General features: G+C 34.8%; 1 protein-coding gene across 18 annotated transcripts in view; it reads right to left on the bottom strand.

Annotated features, from left to right (window-relative positions):
* ESCO1 (establishment of sister chromatid cohesion N-acetyltransferase 1) overlaps positions 1-21044 on the bottom strand; it is an 81683-nt gene that overhangs the window by 40726 nt on the left and 19913 nt on the right. For 12 of the 18 annotated variants that reach the window (XR_011420954.1, XR_011420956.1, XR_011420957.1 and 9 more), the window contains 6 exons: positions 18359-18461; positions 15984-18128; positions 10733-10847; positions 9548-9608; positions 8283-8397; positions 4658-4789 (listed from right to left, as the gene is read on the bottom strand). Coding sequence is in view for 14 of the 18 variants with exons in the window: in XM_023647527.2 (XP_023503295.1) it covers positions 4658-4789; positions 8283-8397; positions 9548-9608; positions 10733-10847; positions 15984-17534 (1974 nt within the window). In the remaining 4 variants the exon portion in view is untranslated. The remainder of the gene's footprint in view (positions 1-4657; positions 4790-8282; positions 8398-9547; positions 9609-10732; positions 10848-15983; positions 18129-18358; positions 18462-21044) is intronic. The other 6 variants (XM_070220764.1, XM_070220763.1, XM_070220762.1 and 3 more) reach the window with 1 other exon arrangement.

Raw genomic sequence — 21044 nt, 5'->3', positions numbered from 1 at the left:
ATTACCCTCTGAATAAGTTCGGAAGCACTGCTCCCATCCTATATTTATATACTACAATACTGTAAGTCTTAAAGACACAATGAAGTAGAAAAATTAAAAATCAGGGTCAGGGAGCAGAGAAACAAAAACCTGGATGCTTAAGATTTAAAATTTTAGGTAATTTTTATGTAACAAATTCCTACCTGTTTCTAAAGACTATTTCCTAACACAGGGTATATTATAGCCTTACCTTTAAGCAGAGAAACTCAATGAAACTCAGACCAAATTCTCTAACCTGGTGCTGAGTCCCTCCTACAAATATACCTGCTCCCTATTACCCAGTGATGCCAGAGTACAGTTCTAAGGGTCAAAGGTACTTTGCTTCTGATAAGAAATTTTCACATATTGAGGTATATGGGGTAGCTATTCTGGTTTAAATCTGATTTGGCCTGAACTAAAGAAGCCTGACTTACTGCCTATCAAACATACATTGTACATCTGCTCTAATAATTAAAGAATGCATTAAACATTATCTCAACGTAAAAGAATGCACTCTTTGAAGATAAGGACACATACTTCCTTTTCTAGGGCACCAGTATCCATGATGCCAGTATTAGTACTCCTGAAGATAAGTTTCCTTTCCCAGACACAGGGGCATGTCGACTTGCTAATCTGCAACTGAGTATCTCTTTAAAACTTTGATGAATATGCATCCCGGGCCTGTTTGATGTACATTCTCTGTTCTAAAAAGGTATAAAACAGTACTGAAAACCATGCTTCTCCAGAACCCTTTCTTCCTTTGTGGAGACTTCCTTCCCAGGTTATGGTCCTCAGCTTGGCTCAAGTAAAATTCACCTCATTTCTCCTATCTATAGAATGGTTATTGGTTACTTTCATCGACACTTCAGATTCCTTTCCCATTCCCAAGACTTTAAAATCTCTATTCCTGTTCTACTATTTACTTCTCTTTAATAATACTCTGTTGCCTCTTTTTCCTAAGCATCTTCAAAAGGAATACAGAAAAAATAGACAAAAGTAAATTCATATGTATTCAAATTTCACATAAAGGTTAAGCATGGTTTCCTTGACTCAGCTTTCTGTAGCAGCACCGCCCAACAGAACTCCCTGTGACAATACAAATGTTATACATCTACATTAACACAGTTGCCTCAAGCAACATGTGACTACTGAGTACTGGCTGGCATCACTGAGGTTCAGCATTTTTAGTTTCATGTAGCTTAGTGTTACTGTACTAGACAGCGCAACTCTGTGGCCAATCAGGAATCCGCCAAATCTTTCTTTTCTTTTTTTTTTCAAATCTTTCTTCGAAGTTTTTCTTGTCATCAATTTTTTCCCAATTTCCACCAATGTCATAGTAATTCAGCACTACACATATATCATACATGTAACTACTCTGTTCCTATATGCCACTGAAATATTATTTCTTTCCCTACACTCCACACCAAAATATTATTTCCACACTATTTAAACTTAACTGTATCATTCACGATGCTCAAAATTCTTCAACATCTAAAAGAACAGAGAGACTAAAGTCCAAACGGCATTCAAAACTGAAATATCACAAGCTGACTTGACATATTTTTTAGTCTTATTACCTAAAAAGTCTCTGATCCAGTAAAAAAGATCTCCTCATTATTCCCCACAAAGACGTTAAGCTTTTTTATGCTTTAGTTATACTATGCTATCAATCACAGGTCACCTCCATATGTCCATTTTCAAAAATCAAACCTTAACTCTTCCTCACTTGTGAAAACAAACCCCTCTTCTGATCACTGCTCTACCAAAGTAACTATCACTTCTAAATTGCAAAGCTAATTTGTAATTTAATCTAAATAGTTAATGGTGATTTGTTGCTTTAATAATTACTTAAATCTTTTATTGTTAACTTTTTGTTTCTTTCAGGCTTTGTTCCTAAACTTGAAGGCAAGGGCATATCATATACCCTGAGAGGAAGGACCTGCAAAGAGCATTCAGTCAGATGTTAATTCAAAGTAGATAAGGAAGGATAGAGGAAAAAAGGATTAAGTTAGGAGTTTCTCTGCAAAGTTCCCAAATATTATTCCTCTTCTGCATTACTAAAAGCTCAAAGTACAGCTAAGTTCTGGATAGGTTCGTGATTGGCAACATGGCTCAGTGCTCTAGGTGATTTTTCCTACTTTCTCTTCACACCTATAGGGAACAGTACCTTAGTTCACAAAGGGAAACTGAAGTGTTCCTAGGTCTAAACTAGAGTCTAGGCTTCCCCTAAAGCATTAACAGACTCCTTCCTAATAATGAGTCAGAAAAAATGCATTTCCTCAAAAGGCTGTCAATGAGGCAGACGGGGTACAACAAATGACTAGAGAAGGAGAGCACCATCAGTCTCTCCCCGACCCCAAAGCAAAGAGGATAAGGAAAAGAAAAAGAAAATACTTCAGTCAACCACAAATAGACCCTGTGAGCATCAATTTCCACTATATAATTTAAATATTAATCTTTTGAAAACAGGACTTTAGCCATTTTTGACTGTCACAGATTATTATCATGTCTAAGGGAAAATTTTTACCGTAAGGAAAAGCTGCTTATTTTCTACAGAATGCTTGATTAAAATTTAAAAAGTAAAACTCACTATTCTAGTTTATTCTATTTTTAAATAGTCTTTAAGTAGAACAAAACTTTATTTCCAGTCCTGAACATTGTCCATTTAAAATGAATTAAAGCCAGAGCACCAAATGACTTGTTTTCTATGTGTGTCTCTCCAAGAAACATACACAACAGATAAAACTGGCATTAAAAAAAAGTTAGATTTTTGTAGAGCACTTAAGAGTACTTAATACAAAGCACAATACTAGGTGCCCAATAAATGTTTAATGTCACAACCCAAAGTCCAGAGCTGTGATCACAGCAGAACATCTTTAATATAGGTATGTTTTTATCCTCTCTCCAAACGCTAAGAAAGAATACTACAAGGTTTTGGAGGAGTTTCTACCCTAGATTCTATATATATCTACATTTGAAAACAGCAAAAGATGAGACTATTGACCTTGATGTTAGCAAAGGATGGCCAACTGCTAAACTCAATTCCTTCTCTTAGGCTTATTTCAGACATAAATAAAAACCCATAGCTCTGTCCCATCAAGGGTGGGGTAGGGTGGGGGAGCTGGGGCAGGAATCAATCTTTCCTAAATTGCAACATTGCTTTAAAGTTTTGCAAGAGTCAGAATTTGTTTAGAAGGTGATGTCTCCACCTTGTTACATAAACCAACTTCCCTTGGTACTGTGGAAGAGCAGAATACATATTTCCTAATTGTTACTGTTTCTCTCAGAAACTAAGAACTTCCCTTAAGATAAAGAATTAAGCCTTTTAAACCTAATCTCCTTATAATTTTAGGAAACTGATCCCAAAAATCAAATGATGGAATCTGAGCAAAAACTCACTTAAACTAACATCTACCGGATTCATGTATATAAAATAACCTGAAATATTTCTGCCCCAAAAGTATTCTATAATTTAGCTACCTGATAGAACTACTTTTCTTCTCAAGTTGTAAGGATATTAATATAGTCAAATTGGAAAAGTACAAATTTCAAACGATAAATACAAAGCTATAGATATTTTATGTCCACACATCTTATATTTTATTTAGTTAAGTGGAAGGAGGGAGTGTGTGTGGAAAAGCCAGATGAAATAAGGAATATAAAGGATCATCACAGTAGGGAACCAAAAAAAGGCAACCCCAGCTATCTTGAGTAGAAGTAACTGGATAAATGAAATAAGGAATACAACACCTTCAATCAAAGGGAAGGATACCAATTTAACTGAAGCCAATAAAGATCTTTAAATAATCCAACATCTGATGCCTAGGTAAAAGCCTATATGAAATGAATTGGTGATCTCAGTTCAGATATCCTGGAGGTCTTATTAATGTGAGTGTACAGTACTGAAGGTAACATGTATAGAATAAAAATAGATTCCATTTCAGATATGGGTAAACAGTAATTACATTAAATTACTATTTTCACAAGATATCTGAAATGGCTCAGAATTATTTAAAATTTTGCTATTTGCAGAAACAAATATTAAATATATACTCATTGTCTCAAATGCACAGACGTTAAAAAATATATACTAAAACATATTTACTTTGTGGGATTTTTTTTTTTAGCATACTATAATTTCCCAGGTCTTAAGCTTCAAGAATCTTTCTTTTTTAATTTTATAAAGAAAACTCTCACGAAAGCAAAGAGAAAGTAAAGGAAATCCCAAAACCATCTATTTGGTATAATATACCTATCACTATCAATCCCCAAATAAAAAGTTGTGCCAAACTATATGAATATTGAACAGGCTTGTCAACAATTAATAATTATTAAAATCAAAGGAAATTTTAAAAATAGTCAAGTTGAATAGCATTACTTGTTAGAAAAGGAGAGATACAATAACTATTTTAAAAATATAACTTAAAAAATCCCACAACATGAACCAGTCAGAATAAATTAGCTGGTTTTTATGTTTGGCTTTGTTCTAAAATAAGCCAGTATATATACTACAAGGACTTTGTATATATTCATTTTCTAAAAACAAAAATTTTTCAATGACAAATTTGGCAATTCATCTCTTTAAGATCCTGACCTAAGTATCTGATTCTACATTTTAGAAGCCATGAATTCCACTTACCACATATTTTACAGCGCTTATAAACTGGTTGTGGAAGAGCAGATGCTGTGTTTCATCTTCTGGATTTGAAGCTGTGTAAAGCATGCCACAAACGTTACAGGAAACTGCTCCAAATCTTTTCTGTCCTGCATCCTATTTATAAAAAACAACAAAAGCGTTTTTTCCCTCTCAAAGAAGTAATTCCAAAATATCAGCCTCTAAAGCTATAATGTGAACATAAAGTGAGAAGGGTTTAATCTATAATAAATAACATTCAAGGTTGATCACCAAAACTAAGATGTTAATCACTGAAATCTGTGTGTAATTTTATTGAGCACTATTTCCGTTTTAGTAATCTGATCACTCGCTTCATAGCATTTAATAACGACTGAAAGGAACTGAGAAATATCTTTAACATTACAATCTTAGTCCTAAAGCCCCAAATAGCAAATATTCTATAAATGAAAACTAATACATATTTTATATCTATAATATTTATACTTCTAAAGTTTAGAGGAAATAGTGTTTTACATGCTTTTTTTAATGCCTTAAAAGTCTGTTCTCTTTAAATGGTTTTGTTCTAGTATAGATATTAAAAATATTTTGATGTCACTAAACTCTTGAGAAAAGATAAAGTTAATTTTTTCTATTATCTTTATATCAAATAAGTACAAAAGACTGGCTACAATCACCTATACTCCAGTAAATCATACTCGTGCTATAGAATAATATTGGTTTACAAAATATTTTCTATTCTTGTCCTTATTTCACAAGAAAACTACAGCAATATGATCTAACTTTAAGAATAATAAACTAAAAAAGCATAATCCCTTTACTCTTTCTGCTCTAAAACTGTGCAGTTTCAACTACTTACTGGAAAAAATAGGATCTAAGATAATAATATCTCTAGTGCCTTAGAATCAGAGTTAAACATAGCAAAGAGAAATCAAATGGTAAATAAAAGATTACATATAAAACTAAAGGGAAGTTCATTCTAAAAGTTTCAAAGTATTGACAAAATGTTACCTAAAATTTATTTCAGGGAGTTTAAAAAGTAATTTGTAATTGTGGCAAGATGCAACATAATATTTACCATCTTAACCATTTTTAAGTGTACAGTTCAGTAGTGTTAAGTACATTCACACTATTGCGCAACCAATCTCCAAAATTCTTTTCATTTTGCAAAACTGAAACTATATATCCATTAAACAACAGTTCCCTATTCCCCAATACATTCCCAGCTCCTGGAAATCACCATTCCATTTTCTGTCTCTATGAATTGGACCACTTAGGTATCTCACATAAGTGGAATCATACAATATTTGTCTTTTTGTAACTGGTTTATTTCACTTAGCATAATGTCATCAAGGGTCAACCATGTTGTAGCATGTGTCAGAATTTCCTTCCTTTTTTAAGGGTGAATAATATTCCATTGTATATATACACCACACTTTGTTTATCCATTCATCCATCAACAGACATTTTGGTTGCTTCCACATTTTAGCTATTGTGAATAATGAACATAGGTGTACAAATCTCTCTTCAAACAGAAAGCTTTCCTAGTAATGAGTAAACATTTCTGCCTCAGTTTCCTCATTGGTAAATGGGAAATAATAGTAGTACTATCTCATACTTTTTCTATAAGGCTTAACTTAGTTAATATGAATGGCGTACATGAGACAATGCATTCAAAAAGTATTAGCTACTGTCATGATCATTAACATCATCATCATCAATTCTTGATCAGCACAATCCAATAGAAATGTGATCCACAAGTCTAATTTTAAATTTTCTAGTACCATGTTAAAGAATGCACAAACAGGTGAGATTAACTTCAATAATGTATTTAACAAAACATATCCCAAATATTATAATTTCAACATGCATTAAATATAAAAAAAACTATTACTGACATACTTTGTATTCTTTGTTTGTACTAGTCTTTGAAATGCAGTATATATATTTACACTGACAGCATCTCTCAATTCTGACAACCTACATGTCAGGTGCCCAACAGCCAAGTGTGGCAACCATATTGGACACTGCAGTTCTGGACTCTATTAGTCAAATCCTGTTTCACTATCATACTGATTTGACAACAAAAATATCATTAAATTTAATGAAAGAAATTTTTCCCTCACTATAAACCTTCTCAAAACTTTCTAGACAATTCTTACAAAGCTGTTCTCCCATATTAAAGTTAGAATCAATCATCCAGTCTCAAAAACTCCTACTGATTATGTCAACTGGAAGTACATTAAACATCTCTATTATTTCCTTTTTTTTTTTATACTGTGCTCACTCATTCAAACTAGATTTCTAATCAAACAAAATATCTCCCTCTCTTTGAAACCAGGGACCAACTTGCTTTACCTATACTCAGTTAGTTGTCTGTTTGCAAAAGTAGTTATAAAATGCATTACTAAAACCCACCCTACTGATAACATTTCCCTGGCCCCTAGTCATCATGGTAACAGATGCTTGAGTTGTTTGTCGGGAACTAGGAGTTGACCCCCTGTCCAGTTCAGGCTGGTTCAAGAACACCAACTCACCAACTGCGTACCCGTGCAGGTGTCTGATAGGTGAGCTCCTGATGTCAGGGAGCCAAAAACTCCACCCTCAGATCATGTCACAGCCTCCATTTTGAGAACATGTGTCCTATGAAGAGCTGTGAAGCCTGACTATGCTTGCACAGATCACCAATTACTTCACTCCTCCTTTACCTCCAACCACCTATCCCCACACTTCAGACCACTCTGCCCCCCTACCCCATAAATATCCCTTGTCCCCATTTTTGGGAAGGTGGATATGAGATTTTTTTCTCCCATCTCCTCACTTGGCTGTCTTGTGAATAAACCCTTTCTCTGCTGCAAACTCATCACCTCAAGGATTGGCTTTTTTTTTGGAAGATTAGCCCTGAGCTAACATCTGCCACAAATCCTCCTCTTTTTGCTGAGGAGGACTGGCTCTGAGCTAACATCCGTGTCCATCTTCCTCTACTTTATATGTGGAATGCTTGCCACAGCATGGCGTGCCAAGCAGTGCCATGCCTGCATCCAGAATCCGAACCGGTGGACCCTGGGCCGCTGAAGCAGAACATGTGAACTTAACTGCTGCACCACGGGGCCAGCCCCACCCCTCAATGATTGGCTTTTCATGCAACCGGCAAAACGAATCTCTTTCCCACCTTGCCACCAAACTGTAGAGTACTTATGTTCTATTTCAAATTAACTATCATTTATCTCTCAGTAAAATATAGTTTCAAATTAACATATACTGAAATATATGTATTTAAAATTATTTTATCTATTAAGGTCTATGTCATGTTAATAGTTAAAACAACTACTAAAAGAAGGTAGTAATCAAATGACATATTTAAGAAAGTAACAAATGTGAAATAAAGTATAAATCTGCTGTAAATAAAACTAGAAGTATGGAAATTTGAATTTTTATTATTTGTTACAGGATGGACTCACTACTTGGGGGGGAGGCAGGATTTGTAATGATACCAAGATTATTTCTATAATAAAGATTTATGGTGACAAAAAAAGGCTCTTTGGAAGAAAGGAATGAATTTATTCTTTAACAAAATGCATAAATAAGGTGCATATAACACTTCAGCAAAAAGGTCAAGTTGTATACTTACTATGATCAACTGTTTTTCATCAGCTTTCTCTGCTTCTTTTAGTTTCAAGTCCTTTGGAATTGTTATCTCCAAACGGGAATTACACTTAGGCCAAGAGTGATTTGGTGGTGTCTCCCTTTAAAAATGAGAACAAACAATTGAATGTTATAGATCCACATCACTTCAAATCACTGGAAGGAAAAAAAAAATACTTTATTTTTTATACAACACTGACAAATTTCAACTCCAAGGGGGGAAAAACCACCTTTTAAAAATCCAAGGTGCTGGGGGTGGGGGCCGGCCCTGTGGCCGAGTGGTTGGGTTCTCGCACTCTGCTTGGGTGGCCCAGGGTTTTGCCGGTTCAGATCCTGGGCGCAGACATGGCGCCGCTCATCGGGCCATGCTGGGGCGGCATCCCACATGCCACAACTGGAAGGACCCACAACTAAAAATATACAACTATGTACTGCGGGGGCTTTGGGGAGAAAAAGGAAAAATAAAATCTTAAAAAAAAAAATCCAAGGGGGGAACCCAAGAAAAGCAATTTTCAAACAATAAGAAACTGCAGCATCTACTATAGTTTGAGAAAATTTTAAGTTTTAGCACCTGAATCACTACAGTTTGTCCTAAATACTGTTTTTGGTAATCAGTGAAGCAAAATAAATCATATTTAATTTCATTTGACGTTAAAGACAGAACAAAAAGCTTTTAATCTACTGAAAAGACTTTTTCCATGTTGATAATACCCAGTATTTCGAGGGGTTTGGCGAAAGGAGCATTCTCAAACACTGTTGCTGGGAGTATAAAAAGATACAACCACTTTGGAGGGAAATTTGGCAATGTAGGTTAAGTCACATAGCTATGAATTTATCCTAGATACAGTCACACAGATGAGCAAAGATACGTGTACTGCAGGACGTTTTTTTTGGTAGAAATAAACTAGAAACAACCAAAATGTCTACAAAGTGGAGAACTGTTCAATAAACATTGGAATATTCACACAATGAACTCTAATGTAAAATTTAAAAGAATGAGGAAAAGAAGGTAGAAAAGATGCCCATAATACACATAATACACTAAGTTTAAAAAAAAAAAAAAAGCTATAAAATAGTATGCATGGCAGAAAAAAAGTATAAAGAAAAAAGAATTTCCGAATATCACCGTCTCGCTACATGAAAAACTTGAAGATTACTAGCACAACTTTTCAGGGAAAAATCCCCCAAACTCAAAACTTACAGGTATAAAATCCTTAAGGTCTCATACTTACACTTAAACTAATACCTTACCTGTTATCACTGGTCTTTAATGTTTGGTTATTGAGTATACTATGCTGTTGGGGAGCTGGACCTGTAATTTAATCAAGAAGATGGGTTAGGTACTAAGCTTTGTACTAGCTCTCCACCTAATCGTAGAAAATTATTATACAGAGGAAAAAAACAATACACTAAATGCTTTATTTTTAATAAAGATCACTTGATAAAATTAGAGCCCCTTCCTAAATATTATTATTCAGAAAAGCGGCAGAAAGGCTCTACAGAGCCACAAAGAGATCTAATGGTATATTAAGTTTGCCTCTGGTTTCACCAAAAATTACTAGCACTAACAATAAAGGAAATCGTTAAATGCCTGCATAATTATACAATCGCTAAATAGAAATAACGGAAGACATTTCTTTGTTTTAAAAAAAATTGTAGTCTCTGGAGTTTTAATCACATTAATAATCAAATAATGCAATAATCAACTCATTTTATTTTCTAATAAATCAATGCATTTCTCATATTCATATTATACTTCCCTATCTCTCACTAAGAGAAAAGGTTAAACGATATGCAATTAAAGCAATTATCTGACCCCAATATTGTGCTCCAAGTATACCTCTCCTTTAGCAGAGAGAAAAATAGGAATTAGGAATTTCTTTTCTGTATCTCCTGGTGCTTCATCTGATATAAGTGAGCAAATCCCCATTTAACAGTGCAAATAATATACTGTCAAAAATTTTTCACAAGGTTACAAAAATTTTGTATGGTATAAGACGAGAAATTGCAGCACTTATTAAAATCCTTAAGACAAAGATACAATCACTAAGATGAAAAATTGGGTAACTGAGGGTTAAAGACAAGAACTTGGAGTGGTAAAGCACAAATAGTCATTTATACTTGAGAAATAAGCTGCAACCACTAAAGTAAGCAATTCATTAAGTAACACTTCTATGGAGACTAAGTCACAAACAAAAGATTTAAAACAAAAGAACTTGGGTTAGGAAGTCAAAGAATCATACTTAATTACGTTAAACAAGACAATCAACATAAGCAAGTCACCCTCAAAGAATGATGATAATCACACATTTGAAAAACATAAACAATGGTTAAGAAGAATTTAACAGGCCTATATGGTAGTCAATATATTTTCCTGTCATTCTGAAAAAAATATCTGAACACGGTGAAATCCAAATAATATTTTCAAAGTATTACCTGAAAATTTACTCTCCCCAGAATCAATTTTTCCTTGACTAAGCAGAGCTGATACAGTAGTGGTATTTTCCACTGGATTGTTTTCAAGCTTGGATTCCAAACACAGGCTGTAATTCTGAACATATTAAATTCAAAATTTTAATATTTGTTTCTATATCCACTTTTGGATCTTATCCAAATACACTTTCAGTGAATTTTAGCATTATACTAAGAAAATTTAAGATACTTTATATTTGGAGTAATTCACATAGATATGCCATAAAAGCCTCTTCATGATCTCCCCAGAAGCTGCCCTCGCAGCATCAACTCCTATTATTCCCCTTCAGGGTAGATGGGAAAATTTACGTCTCCCACAGATATATTCCATATTTACTTGGCTCTATAATTTTTCTGAGTTTCATCTATCGAAACCTGCATCATCCAACAGAGTAGCCACTGCCACATCTGACTACTGAGGACTTAAAATGTGGCTAGTTAACTGATTTATGTTCTAAATGTATAACACATACTGCATTTTGAAGAGTCAGTACAAAAAAAGTAAAATATCTCAATTTTAAAAACTGATTACATGTTGAAACAACAGTATTTTTATATGACAGGTTTAATAAAATGTACTAATCTTATCAGTTTCTTTTTTAATGTGGCTACCAGAAAATTTGAATATGTGGCTCATATTACACTTCCACTGCATAGTGATGATCTAAAAAACACCATACCCCTGTATAAACACAATTCATTACTTAAATATCGAGCCTCTTCCATGAAGTCTTCCACAAGCTTTCCCATCCCCTCTCCCCAAATTTGGAATAATTCTCCACCTACAGTCATGCCCCACGTAAAGTTTTGGTCAACGATGGATCATATACACAGAGATGGACGAATATATGACGATGGACTGCATATATGACGGTGGTCCCATAAGATTAGTACCACATAGCCTAGGCGTGTAGTAGGCTACACCATCTAGGTTTGTTAAGTACACTGCATGATGTTTACAAAACTACAAAATCACCTAACAACACCTTTCTCAGAATGTGTCCCCGTCACTAAGCAACACATGACTATAGTTCATCTCTATTTCTTTCATGCCCTTATCATTTCCTATTTTAAACGTCGTTTTTGACTCATCTTCTATAACTCTAAAGAGCAAAGACCATATCGTATTTATCTCTGTATTGCCAAGAGCCCCTAAAACAGAACCCTTGTCAAAGGACATAATAACTACCAAAAGAAAAGATTCCAAACTCGGTCAACATTGGCTATCTCAGAGAAACGGAAATGAAGAGGAAACAATTAACTTTCTGTGTGTGTGTGTGTATATATCTATCTGTATTGTGACTGTTATAACAAACATGTAACATTATTTTTGAACATTTTTCTTAAATGAACATTGTCACTAAAAAGCAGAAAAATTAAAAATAATGATGTTACTAACTAATCCCCACTAATAGGAAAGAAGTTAGTTACTGGTTTAAAAATAAATTATAGAATAATTGAGCTTTAAAATTCATGAAGTTGAAATAATTTAAATTCAGCCCAAAGAATTCACAGAAAGCCTATAAGATGCTTAGCCTTATCAAGCATCACCATTTCTCAGTACTGCTCATCATAATTAAAAGAGCAAAGTCACAGGCAGCCACAGAAAGTTTTCAAATGATGTAAAGTTTGTTTTTACATTCGCCTACCTCCCCAAGTATAAATACAGCTAAACTCTGAAGCCAGCCAATCTCAGTTTAAATCCTGACTCCATCAGTTAAATTTCACTCAGGTCAGTTACTTAATCTCTAAGCCTCACTCTCCTCACCTGTAATATGTGGATAATAACAGAACTCACACTGCAGAATGCGGTGACATATGAAGCTCTCCTTTGTCTAACAAAGAGGCAGTGTTCATTTAAACAAAAGCTATTATGATGATTGAACTAAGCTACCTCACTTCTTAGTGTTTATGGGATGAAGAGAAATCTCTAAAGGACTACTGCAATGTAAATTCCTTAAAGGCAGGAAACATTATGTTCTGTAGCCTTAGCACAGTGTCTGGGATGCAGCAGGCACTCAAATGTCTTGAACTGACATGGTCATCCCCACATTTCCTGATCACTCTTTGATGATGATCACATTGTTGATATTGGAGAAAAGGCTGGAAACAACCTAAAAGTGCTTTAACACAGGTAAACATAAATTGTGGTATATTCCTCTACAGCTATTAAAATATCCATGTATCAGTAAGTATGAAATATGTTGACTGCACAAAACCAAGTTGCAAAAAACGAAACAAAAATACATACACACACACACAATGTCAGCATTTATGTAAACATTTAAAACAAACAGTGCTAAGTATTCTTTATGGATATATATACACACATAAACAGTGAAATCATAAAAATATGAACAGAAAAGATCCACACGAACTTCAGGAGCACATTTAATTCTGGGCAAAGAGCAAATGGAAAGAAGAGGGAGGTATGGTCTTTATCTCTGTAAGGTACTTTTCTTCTTTTAAAAGACCAGAATTCAATAAAACGTTGATTTTTGTTAAATTTGGGTGACAGACATGAGTGTAATGTTGGTCTCTGTAGTATTCTGAATGACTGAAATATTCAAGAATTGTCAAATGTCAATAAATTTTTTTTTTTTTTGCCTGAGGAAGATTACCCTGAGCTTAACATCTATGCCAATCTTTCTCTACTTTGTACCTGGGTCACAGCCACGGCATGGCTGCTGATGAGTGGTGTAGGTCTGAGCCTGGGAACCAAACGTAGGCCGCTGAAGCAAGCACATCAAGCTTAACAACTAGGTCATGGGGCTGGCCCAATAAATTTTTTTTTTTTTTTTGGAAGATTAGCCCTGAACTAACATCTGCTGCGAATCCTCCTCTTTTTGCTGAGGAAGACTGGCCCTATACTAACATCCATGACCATGTTCCTCTACTTTATATGTGCGAGGCCAACCACACCATGGCTTGCCAAGCGGTGCCACATCTGCACCCGGGATCCAAACCGGCAAACCCTGGGCCACCGAAGTGGAATGTGCGAACTTAACCACTGCGCCACCAGGCTGGCCCCTAAACTTTTTAACACAAGTTTCATAGGACCGTTCCCATAATGTTCCTCAAGACAGAGGGACTGCATGAATCCAAAGCACATTTCAGTAAAAGCACTAGGGAAGGTCAAAATAATGTGGTCTAAGTAAGCATTTCTATGGTAGTGGAGTATATTCCAAAGGAATACATTACATTTCTTACTCGGCAATATATTCTGCATAAACAGTCTTTTGTGTTCTGACGAGTATTTATGCATCAAGCAGTTAAAAGATACACTCTCCTGCTACACCTGGTATGTAGCTATCAATTTGCTGACAAAGACACACCCTGAATAGAAAGCCACCCCACCTCTGCAAGCAGCCACACTTACTACTCATACTACCACTCTACTAACTTCAAATTACTACCACTAATTTGGGGAGGGAGAAAGATTGGCCCTGAGCCAACATCTGTTGCCAATCTTTTTTTTTTTCCTCGTCCCAAAGCCCCAGCACATAGTTGTATATCCTAGCTGCAAGTCATTCTAGCTCTTCTATATGGGATGCCACCACAGCATGGCTTAATGAGTGGTGCGTAAGTCCACGCCCGGGGTCTGAACCAGCGAACCCTGGGCTGCCAAAGCAGAGCATGCAAACTTAACCACTGGGCCATGGGCTGGCCCCAACTATCACTATTTGAATAATTATCTTCTGATTGATGCTTTCATTCCTGTTTGTACAGAAAATAAAATTTAAGAGTACCATATGATATCTGTTCCTTTTAAGTTCACTTTGATTTTTTAGTCCACGAGAATAGGCAATGATGATGTATTTTTGTGGTTTCTGGAATAAAGTACAGACTCCTCACACACTCATATTTGCTCCCAGACCAAAATGCCTCTAAAGAGAACTTTAAATCACTCCCAAAACATTAGGGTAACTTGACTTTTTTCTATACTTATGATTTTTTTCTCAAATGATCTTCTAATCTTCAGAGTATGTTGCTGTAGAAAGGATGATGGCTGAAAATCAGAACACCTGGCTTCTAATCCTATTTGTGCCACCAAACATGTGACCTATATCACATTCCTCTGTTGCTCTCAGTTTTCTGATTATAAAATTAAATAACTGAAACAAATTAGTGGAGTTTTTGAAATCTGTATTATAGAGCTCCAGAGTTCTACACATATAAAATTTCTGCATTTTGGTTTTATAAATTGGTATTCTACCTATGATTTAATTTGGAGAGAAATGGGCTCAAGCTGCTCTTACAGAGTTTCAAAACTACTTCTTCAGATAATCACTCAAGTTTCTACCAGCTATTAGATTCTGTTTTCCGCTTTATTTTTCCATCTTAAAAATTCTTGGCCACTACAATTTTATTCTTAGACTGAAGACTGGATTATTTACATCTTTCAGACATTTCGTTTGTCAACTATCCAAATTGGCCACACAAGTCAAACCAAAAGGTATCTCCACTACTAGAAATGTTTAATGTTTAAATTTTATCACACAGGGAAAAAAGGGCTGATCTGTACTAGCTGAAACTAATTTTAACAACTTGATCAGAACTGGGGCCAACTTTAAGTTCTACATTTTAGTCACTATGAAACATAGTTTCTATGCTTACAATTAATAGAAAAAGGAAACAAATTAATGTGCTAAATGAAAAAGAAAAGCTAGAATTCAACAGGTTTATGCTTCACATAAGATAAAAATGAAGGGGCCAGCCCAGTGGCACAGCAGTTAAGTTCCCACGTTCCGCTTCAGCGGCCCTGGGTTTGCCAGTTTGGATTCCGGGTGTGGACACGGCACCGTTTGGCAAGCCATGCTGTGGCAGGCGTCCCACATATAAAGTAGAGGAAGATGGGCATGGATGTTGGCTCAGGGCCAATCTTCCTCAGCAAAAAGAGGAGGATTGGCAGCAGATGTTAGCTGAGGGCTAATATTCCTCAAAAAAATTAAAATAAAATAAAAATGAAGAGTGAAAATGAGGAAACAATGAGAAGTATTCATGTAAATGTGAGACATTTAAAGGAGTCAGCAAGTTCTAACACCCACTACAAGATAGGGCTAATAAAGCCCTTGCTAACAACTGAATAGGATACCCTAACAAATGACTCTAGTATTTTATGACTTAATTCTTAAGCTGAAATATGTTGTAAAACATTTACTTCTTATTAGAAAGTACTCAGACATCTCTACTGTGCATAATGAAAATAGATTACCTTATCTGGTGTTGACTGAAAAGAATCTTTCCTCTGGTTATCCAATGGTGGGTTGGGACATGGTTTTATCTGATTATCCAAATGACAATTTTCAGGAGCCCTTTTTGTGGTTTTATTAATTTGAATTGTAGTATCATTAATTTTAACTTCTCTAGAATTAATTTCTCTCATGTCTTCCTGCTGGCAAGCTGTATTTTTATCATCATGTGGTTTTGTCCCTATAAATGTACTGTGAGTCACAGGATGATGCATTTCTAATGCTGGTAGTGAAAAACTGGTTCGTAATGAGCCCAATTTAGGGGAAACTTGAGAGTCCAACTTATTTTGCTGCACAGAGTTAAATTTTGAGAGTTTAATTTTAGTCCAGTTGGAGTTCTTTTTAGTTGAGCTGTTCATTCCATTTAGTATACATTTCACAGGCTTTGTTTTTCTACTGGGGAAGAAACGATTACATTGAACGTGCTGATTTGTTTCCTTCTGATGAAGTATTTGTCTCGCAATATCAGTCTCTTCCAATTTTATTTCTGCTGGCTTCTCCTCCTTTACACTTTCCATTTGTGAGGATTCCTTTTTTACCTCTACAGTATCTGACTCAATTTCACCAGCAATTTCTTCACAGAGCTGAAGAATGCTACCTCGTTTGCTCTTTCCTGCTTGCTCCAGCTCATTATCGACACTTTGTTCAGGCACTAATGGCTGTGGACTTTTTTGGGATTTTGCACTACTATTCACTTGTGTGTGAATTGACTTCTCATTCCTTTTGGAGACCACTGAAGGAGACAATTTTGATCTTTTTATCTCAGAAGAAGTTACAGTCAGAGATTTTTTCCCCTCTTTTCTAATATTCTTCTGAAGACACTTTCCAGATCCTTTTATGCACTCAGAACTACAAGCATAAACTGTCTGAGGCTCTATCTTGCGTTTTTTTCCTTTTGGGGAATTTATTACCTCATTAATTAATGGATTTTCATCCTCTTTAGAGTCAGACTTCATTTCCAGTATTTTTCTTTTCACATGTTTTTGACTTGTTTTAACTTTATTAGATTTACTTTGAGTATTGCTACAATGCTCTTTTCTTATTGGTGGCAAACTCTGTTTAACCACTTGAACTTGACCCTGAATTTCTCTACTACGCAGAGACATTGTTGAAACCTCTGTTAACTGTTGTAGTCTTTGTGATCTCCGGTTAAGCTGTTCATTTGCTTTAGGGGGTTCATGCACTGACTTTTTCTGAGACAATTTTTTCTGTTTTGTAGATTCTTGTTGTGAATGTCCCTTTGCAGTCACCATATTTTTATTAATGGATTTACCACCTTTTTTATCACAGGATGCTGCCTTTGCTGACCTTGTACTCATGCATGTTCCTAATTCAGGCTCATTTATTTTATTTCCACTAGAAGATTTAACCACTGATTTTATAGCTTCCTTTGGGACTGATTTTTTTGCTAGATTCCTTTGAGAACCTTGAATTTGTATTCCTAAATTCTTATCTTCACTTTTTTTAATAACAGTGGAGGAATTTTCTTTTGATTTCTCCTGAATGGACATCATTCCTGAGTAGGGTCCTCTTTTTCCGAGTAGTTTTTTGAGAGGCTTTTTGTGTCCTGGCGGGTACAAATGCTGAATGTCTAGAATTATTACTGAAGAGCAGATCTTAAAAATCAACTTTCATTGATGCTGATATACATTTTCAACAAAAATACTAGTTTGCTTCAAGTAAGGTTTCTGTTATCCCTAGGACATGAGAAAAGCTGGTACGAAGGCTGAAAGATATTTGTTTTACTTTGGACAAGGTAATACAAATTTAAGGAAAATTTAACTCCAATTCGATGTTTTTAGAACTTTTCATTAAAAAAATTTAATACAGATTCAATCTGTTTTGTTAATTTTTCAATTAATATTGGTTTTCGGACGCAGCCCTATTATTAAAGGAGTTATCACTGACCTATCTGTTTTGACAAAGTTTTTGAAAACTTTTTTCTTCTGAAGTCTACAGTTACTGAACTTTGATTCATTTGAAACATGTCTTACAGCTAAAATGTTTTTTCCTTTGTTTGCTGAGCCTGTTGGTTTAAAGTTCTTATCTAACCTCTTTCGTTTAATAAAATACTCTATTAATATAGATTTTCTTTTGTGCTGCCATTTCTGAAAAAAAAAAGAAAATGAAATTTTGTACAATTCAAGAAATATAGCAATGCTAACACTATACAGAAATAACTGTGATTTATATAAAAACTAGCTTTTGAGTTATTTAGTCTGCAAACTTAAGGATAACAGAATAAAGTATCCCAAGTACAGTCTTATAAATAACCAATAACTTGTCTTATATAAGCATGGAATAGTTGAAAATCAGTTTATTCTTCGAGGTTACTTACAATTCTTTTCCCACGTGAGAGAATTGATCTTTCAGCCACCATAACTCATGAAAATTTGACAAAACCATTCCTTATAATATCCTCTTAACACATTACACAGCACCTAAAAGAAAAAGCATTTTAAAATGTTTAAAATGTACAAAGGAAAGATGTAATCATTGAATCACCTCTCATATATCATATATAACATTCTATAATTTTACCCTGTCCTATCATTAGTCTTCAGAGCCCACTTTATACATAGCATTTTAATTTTAGCATTTCTAATGTGAAGTAAACTATGATACATGCATCCAATGGAATTGTATGCATCCATTTTATGTTGTAGAAACAACTTTTAAAATACAAAAACAATCCATAATATGCACATATAACGGATTAAACTGATAAAGTGAAATCCCATTTTGAGGAAAAACAGTGGACATAAAATAACTATATAAATAGAAAACCACTGACACAGTTAAAAAGGCAGATTTAAACACACATTTACCTCTTCTCTCATGTAAAACCTACTTAAAAAAAACAACAGATTAAGACAAAACCATAAATACAACAAAGAACAAAAGAGAAGATGATAAAACGTATGGAAGCCACAAAGAAGGACAAAAAATAACTAACCTCCAGACACAAGAAACCTGAACCCTAAACAGGAAATGAGGAAAGCTGAGAAGCAACTCTGTTTAAACCACAGAATCCTCCAAGACTCAGGAATTGGCAGTACCAGGCTCCATAGGACAGGGGGAAGAAAATGGGACTCAAAAAAACAGAGACTCCCAAATTGCCACTCCAACTACTAGGACCCAGAAGTCTGCCCCTGCATCATTCCTGAAGACTGGAGGTATAAATCTCTGGAAGGAGTAAAACAAAAGGTCTTTGGTGTCTGGGGGTTCAACAGTCATAGGTGAGGGAAGAAATATCATACTGACAACAGAGCGAATAAATAGGAGTACACATACTGACTGCTGAAACCCACTCCCTCCACCCAAAGTCCTCTTTGCCTACTGAGAGATTCCTAGAGGACAGCAGCTAAACCTATGCCTTCTAGGAAGGAAACTAATGAATTACACACACACACACACACACACACACACGTACTCACACTCATTCACATCCTACAATCAGAAGACTTACCAGCCCACCCACCATCCAAACACACCTAGCTTCAATCAGTTTTAATGTCTCACTGGTAACCATGAGTAGATAAACAAGCATCACCACATACATGAGGAAAACCTTAAAATGAAAAAAACAGGAAACAAATAGTTTGGAAAAAAAACTATGCGGAGACAAAAATTAAAAATAAGCTAATTCATCCATGAAACAAATATGCAAGAACATTCACAGTACAAAAAAGAACTTATGAAAATTAAAAATACATAAAAGAAATTAAAAAGTCAATAGAAGCATTAGAAGATAAAGGTAAGATCTGCTAGAACAAAAAGACTGAACTGGCAAATAGGAGACGAAGGGTTTTTCTTACCATCCAGGAAGGTCCAACAGTCCACTAATTTGAGTTTTAGAAAACAGAGAAAAAACACCGAAAAAAATCAAGAATTCAAGAAATTTTCCTAGAACTAACAGACTTGAGTTTCCAGATTAAAAGGGCCAAGAGCATCTAACACAATGGATGAAAAAAAAGATTTTAAGAAGCATATCATGAGAACAAAAAGATGACCCTCAAACTTTTAGAGGGGGAAAAATTCTCGAACACATACAGAAGATTAAGACTCAGAATCACATTAGACCTCTCAATAGCAATAGCAGAAGAGAGATAATGGGAAAATCCTTCAAAATGCTGAAAGAAAATTATGTCCAAAGTAGAATTCAATGCCTAATTCAGTGTGAGTCTACAATGAGGATATTTCAGACAGGTAGAGTTTCAAAAAATTTACCTTCCACATATCTTCTATAGAAATGCACCAGAAAATGAATGTGTTAAACAAAGGAAGGAGAGAAAAGAGGGAGGTCAGAAGCAAAAAAAAGAAAACAAGAAAAGATAATGTGTCTTTACTGAAGTTCATATGAATAAATTAGACAATTAAAAAGAATTTTTAAAAAGAACTTCTATTGATAATACAGATATATAGCCACTCAATTCTTTACTCCTGCCTATTTAATAAAAGGAATGACTTGGCAGCTGAAGGACTGAGAATATTTTCAAATATATCTTTCTTTTAGTATTGTCAACTTTTGGAGTGTACAAACCAAAAAAGCATCATGCTACATGTGGTAACACAAGAAGACTCCCATTAAATTCGGCAAGTATTTTTTTTAACAGCATTGCAGAGATGATACAATTAAGCAAGCAAAAGAAATAATAAACAAAAAATTGAAAGACAGAAAATTATTATTTGCAGGAAAAAATTCAAGACAACAGGAAAATTATTGTGTACATGAGTTCAGTAAGGTGATAGGTAAAAATATTAAAAATTCAAAAACTTTAAATAAAGGATAATCAGCTGTAATATATAATAGAAGAAAATATCACATACCAGTTACAAGAACACACATATACACAAATCAACTTAAAAAGTAATGGGGTGTAGATTTGTGCTTGCTGATATTAAAATACACTTCGTTGTAATAATTAACAATTTAGCTCCAACATATCGATAGACCACAGATTAATGGAACAGCACAGAGACTCCAAAAATAGGCCCAAAAGCATGAGGGAATTTAGTAAAGA

This window comes from Equus caballus, chromosome 8 (assembly GCF_041296265.1).
Source record: "Equus caballus isolate H_3958 breed thoroughbred chromosome 8, TB-T2T, whole genome shotgun sequence".
Lineage (NCBI taxonomy): Eukaryota > Metazoa > Chordata > Mammalia > Perissodactyla > Equidae > Equus > Equus caballus.
Note: the sequence above shows the minus strand (reverse complement) of the source record. Positions and strands in the feature narration are given on the sequence as shown.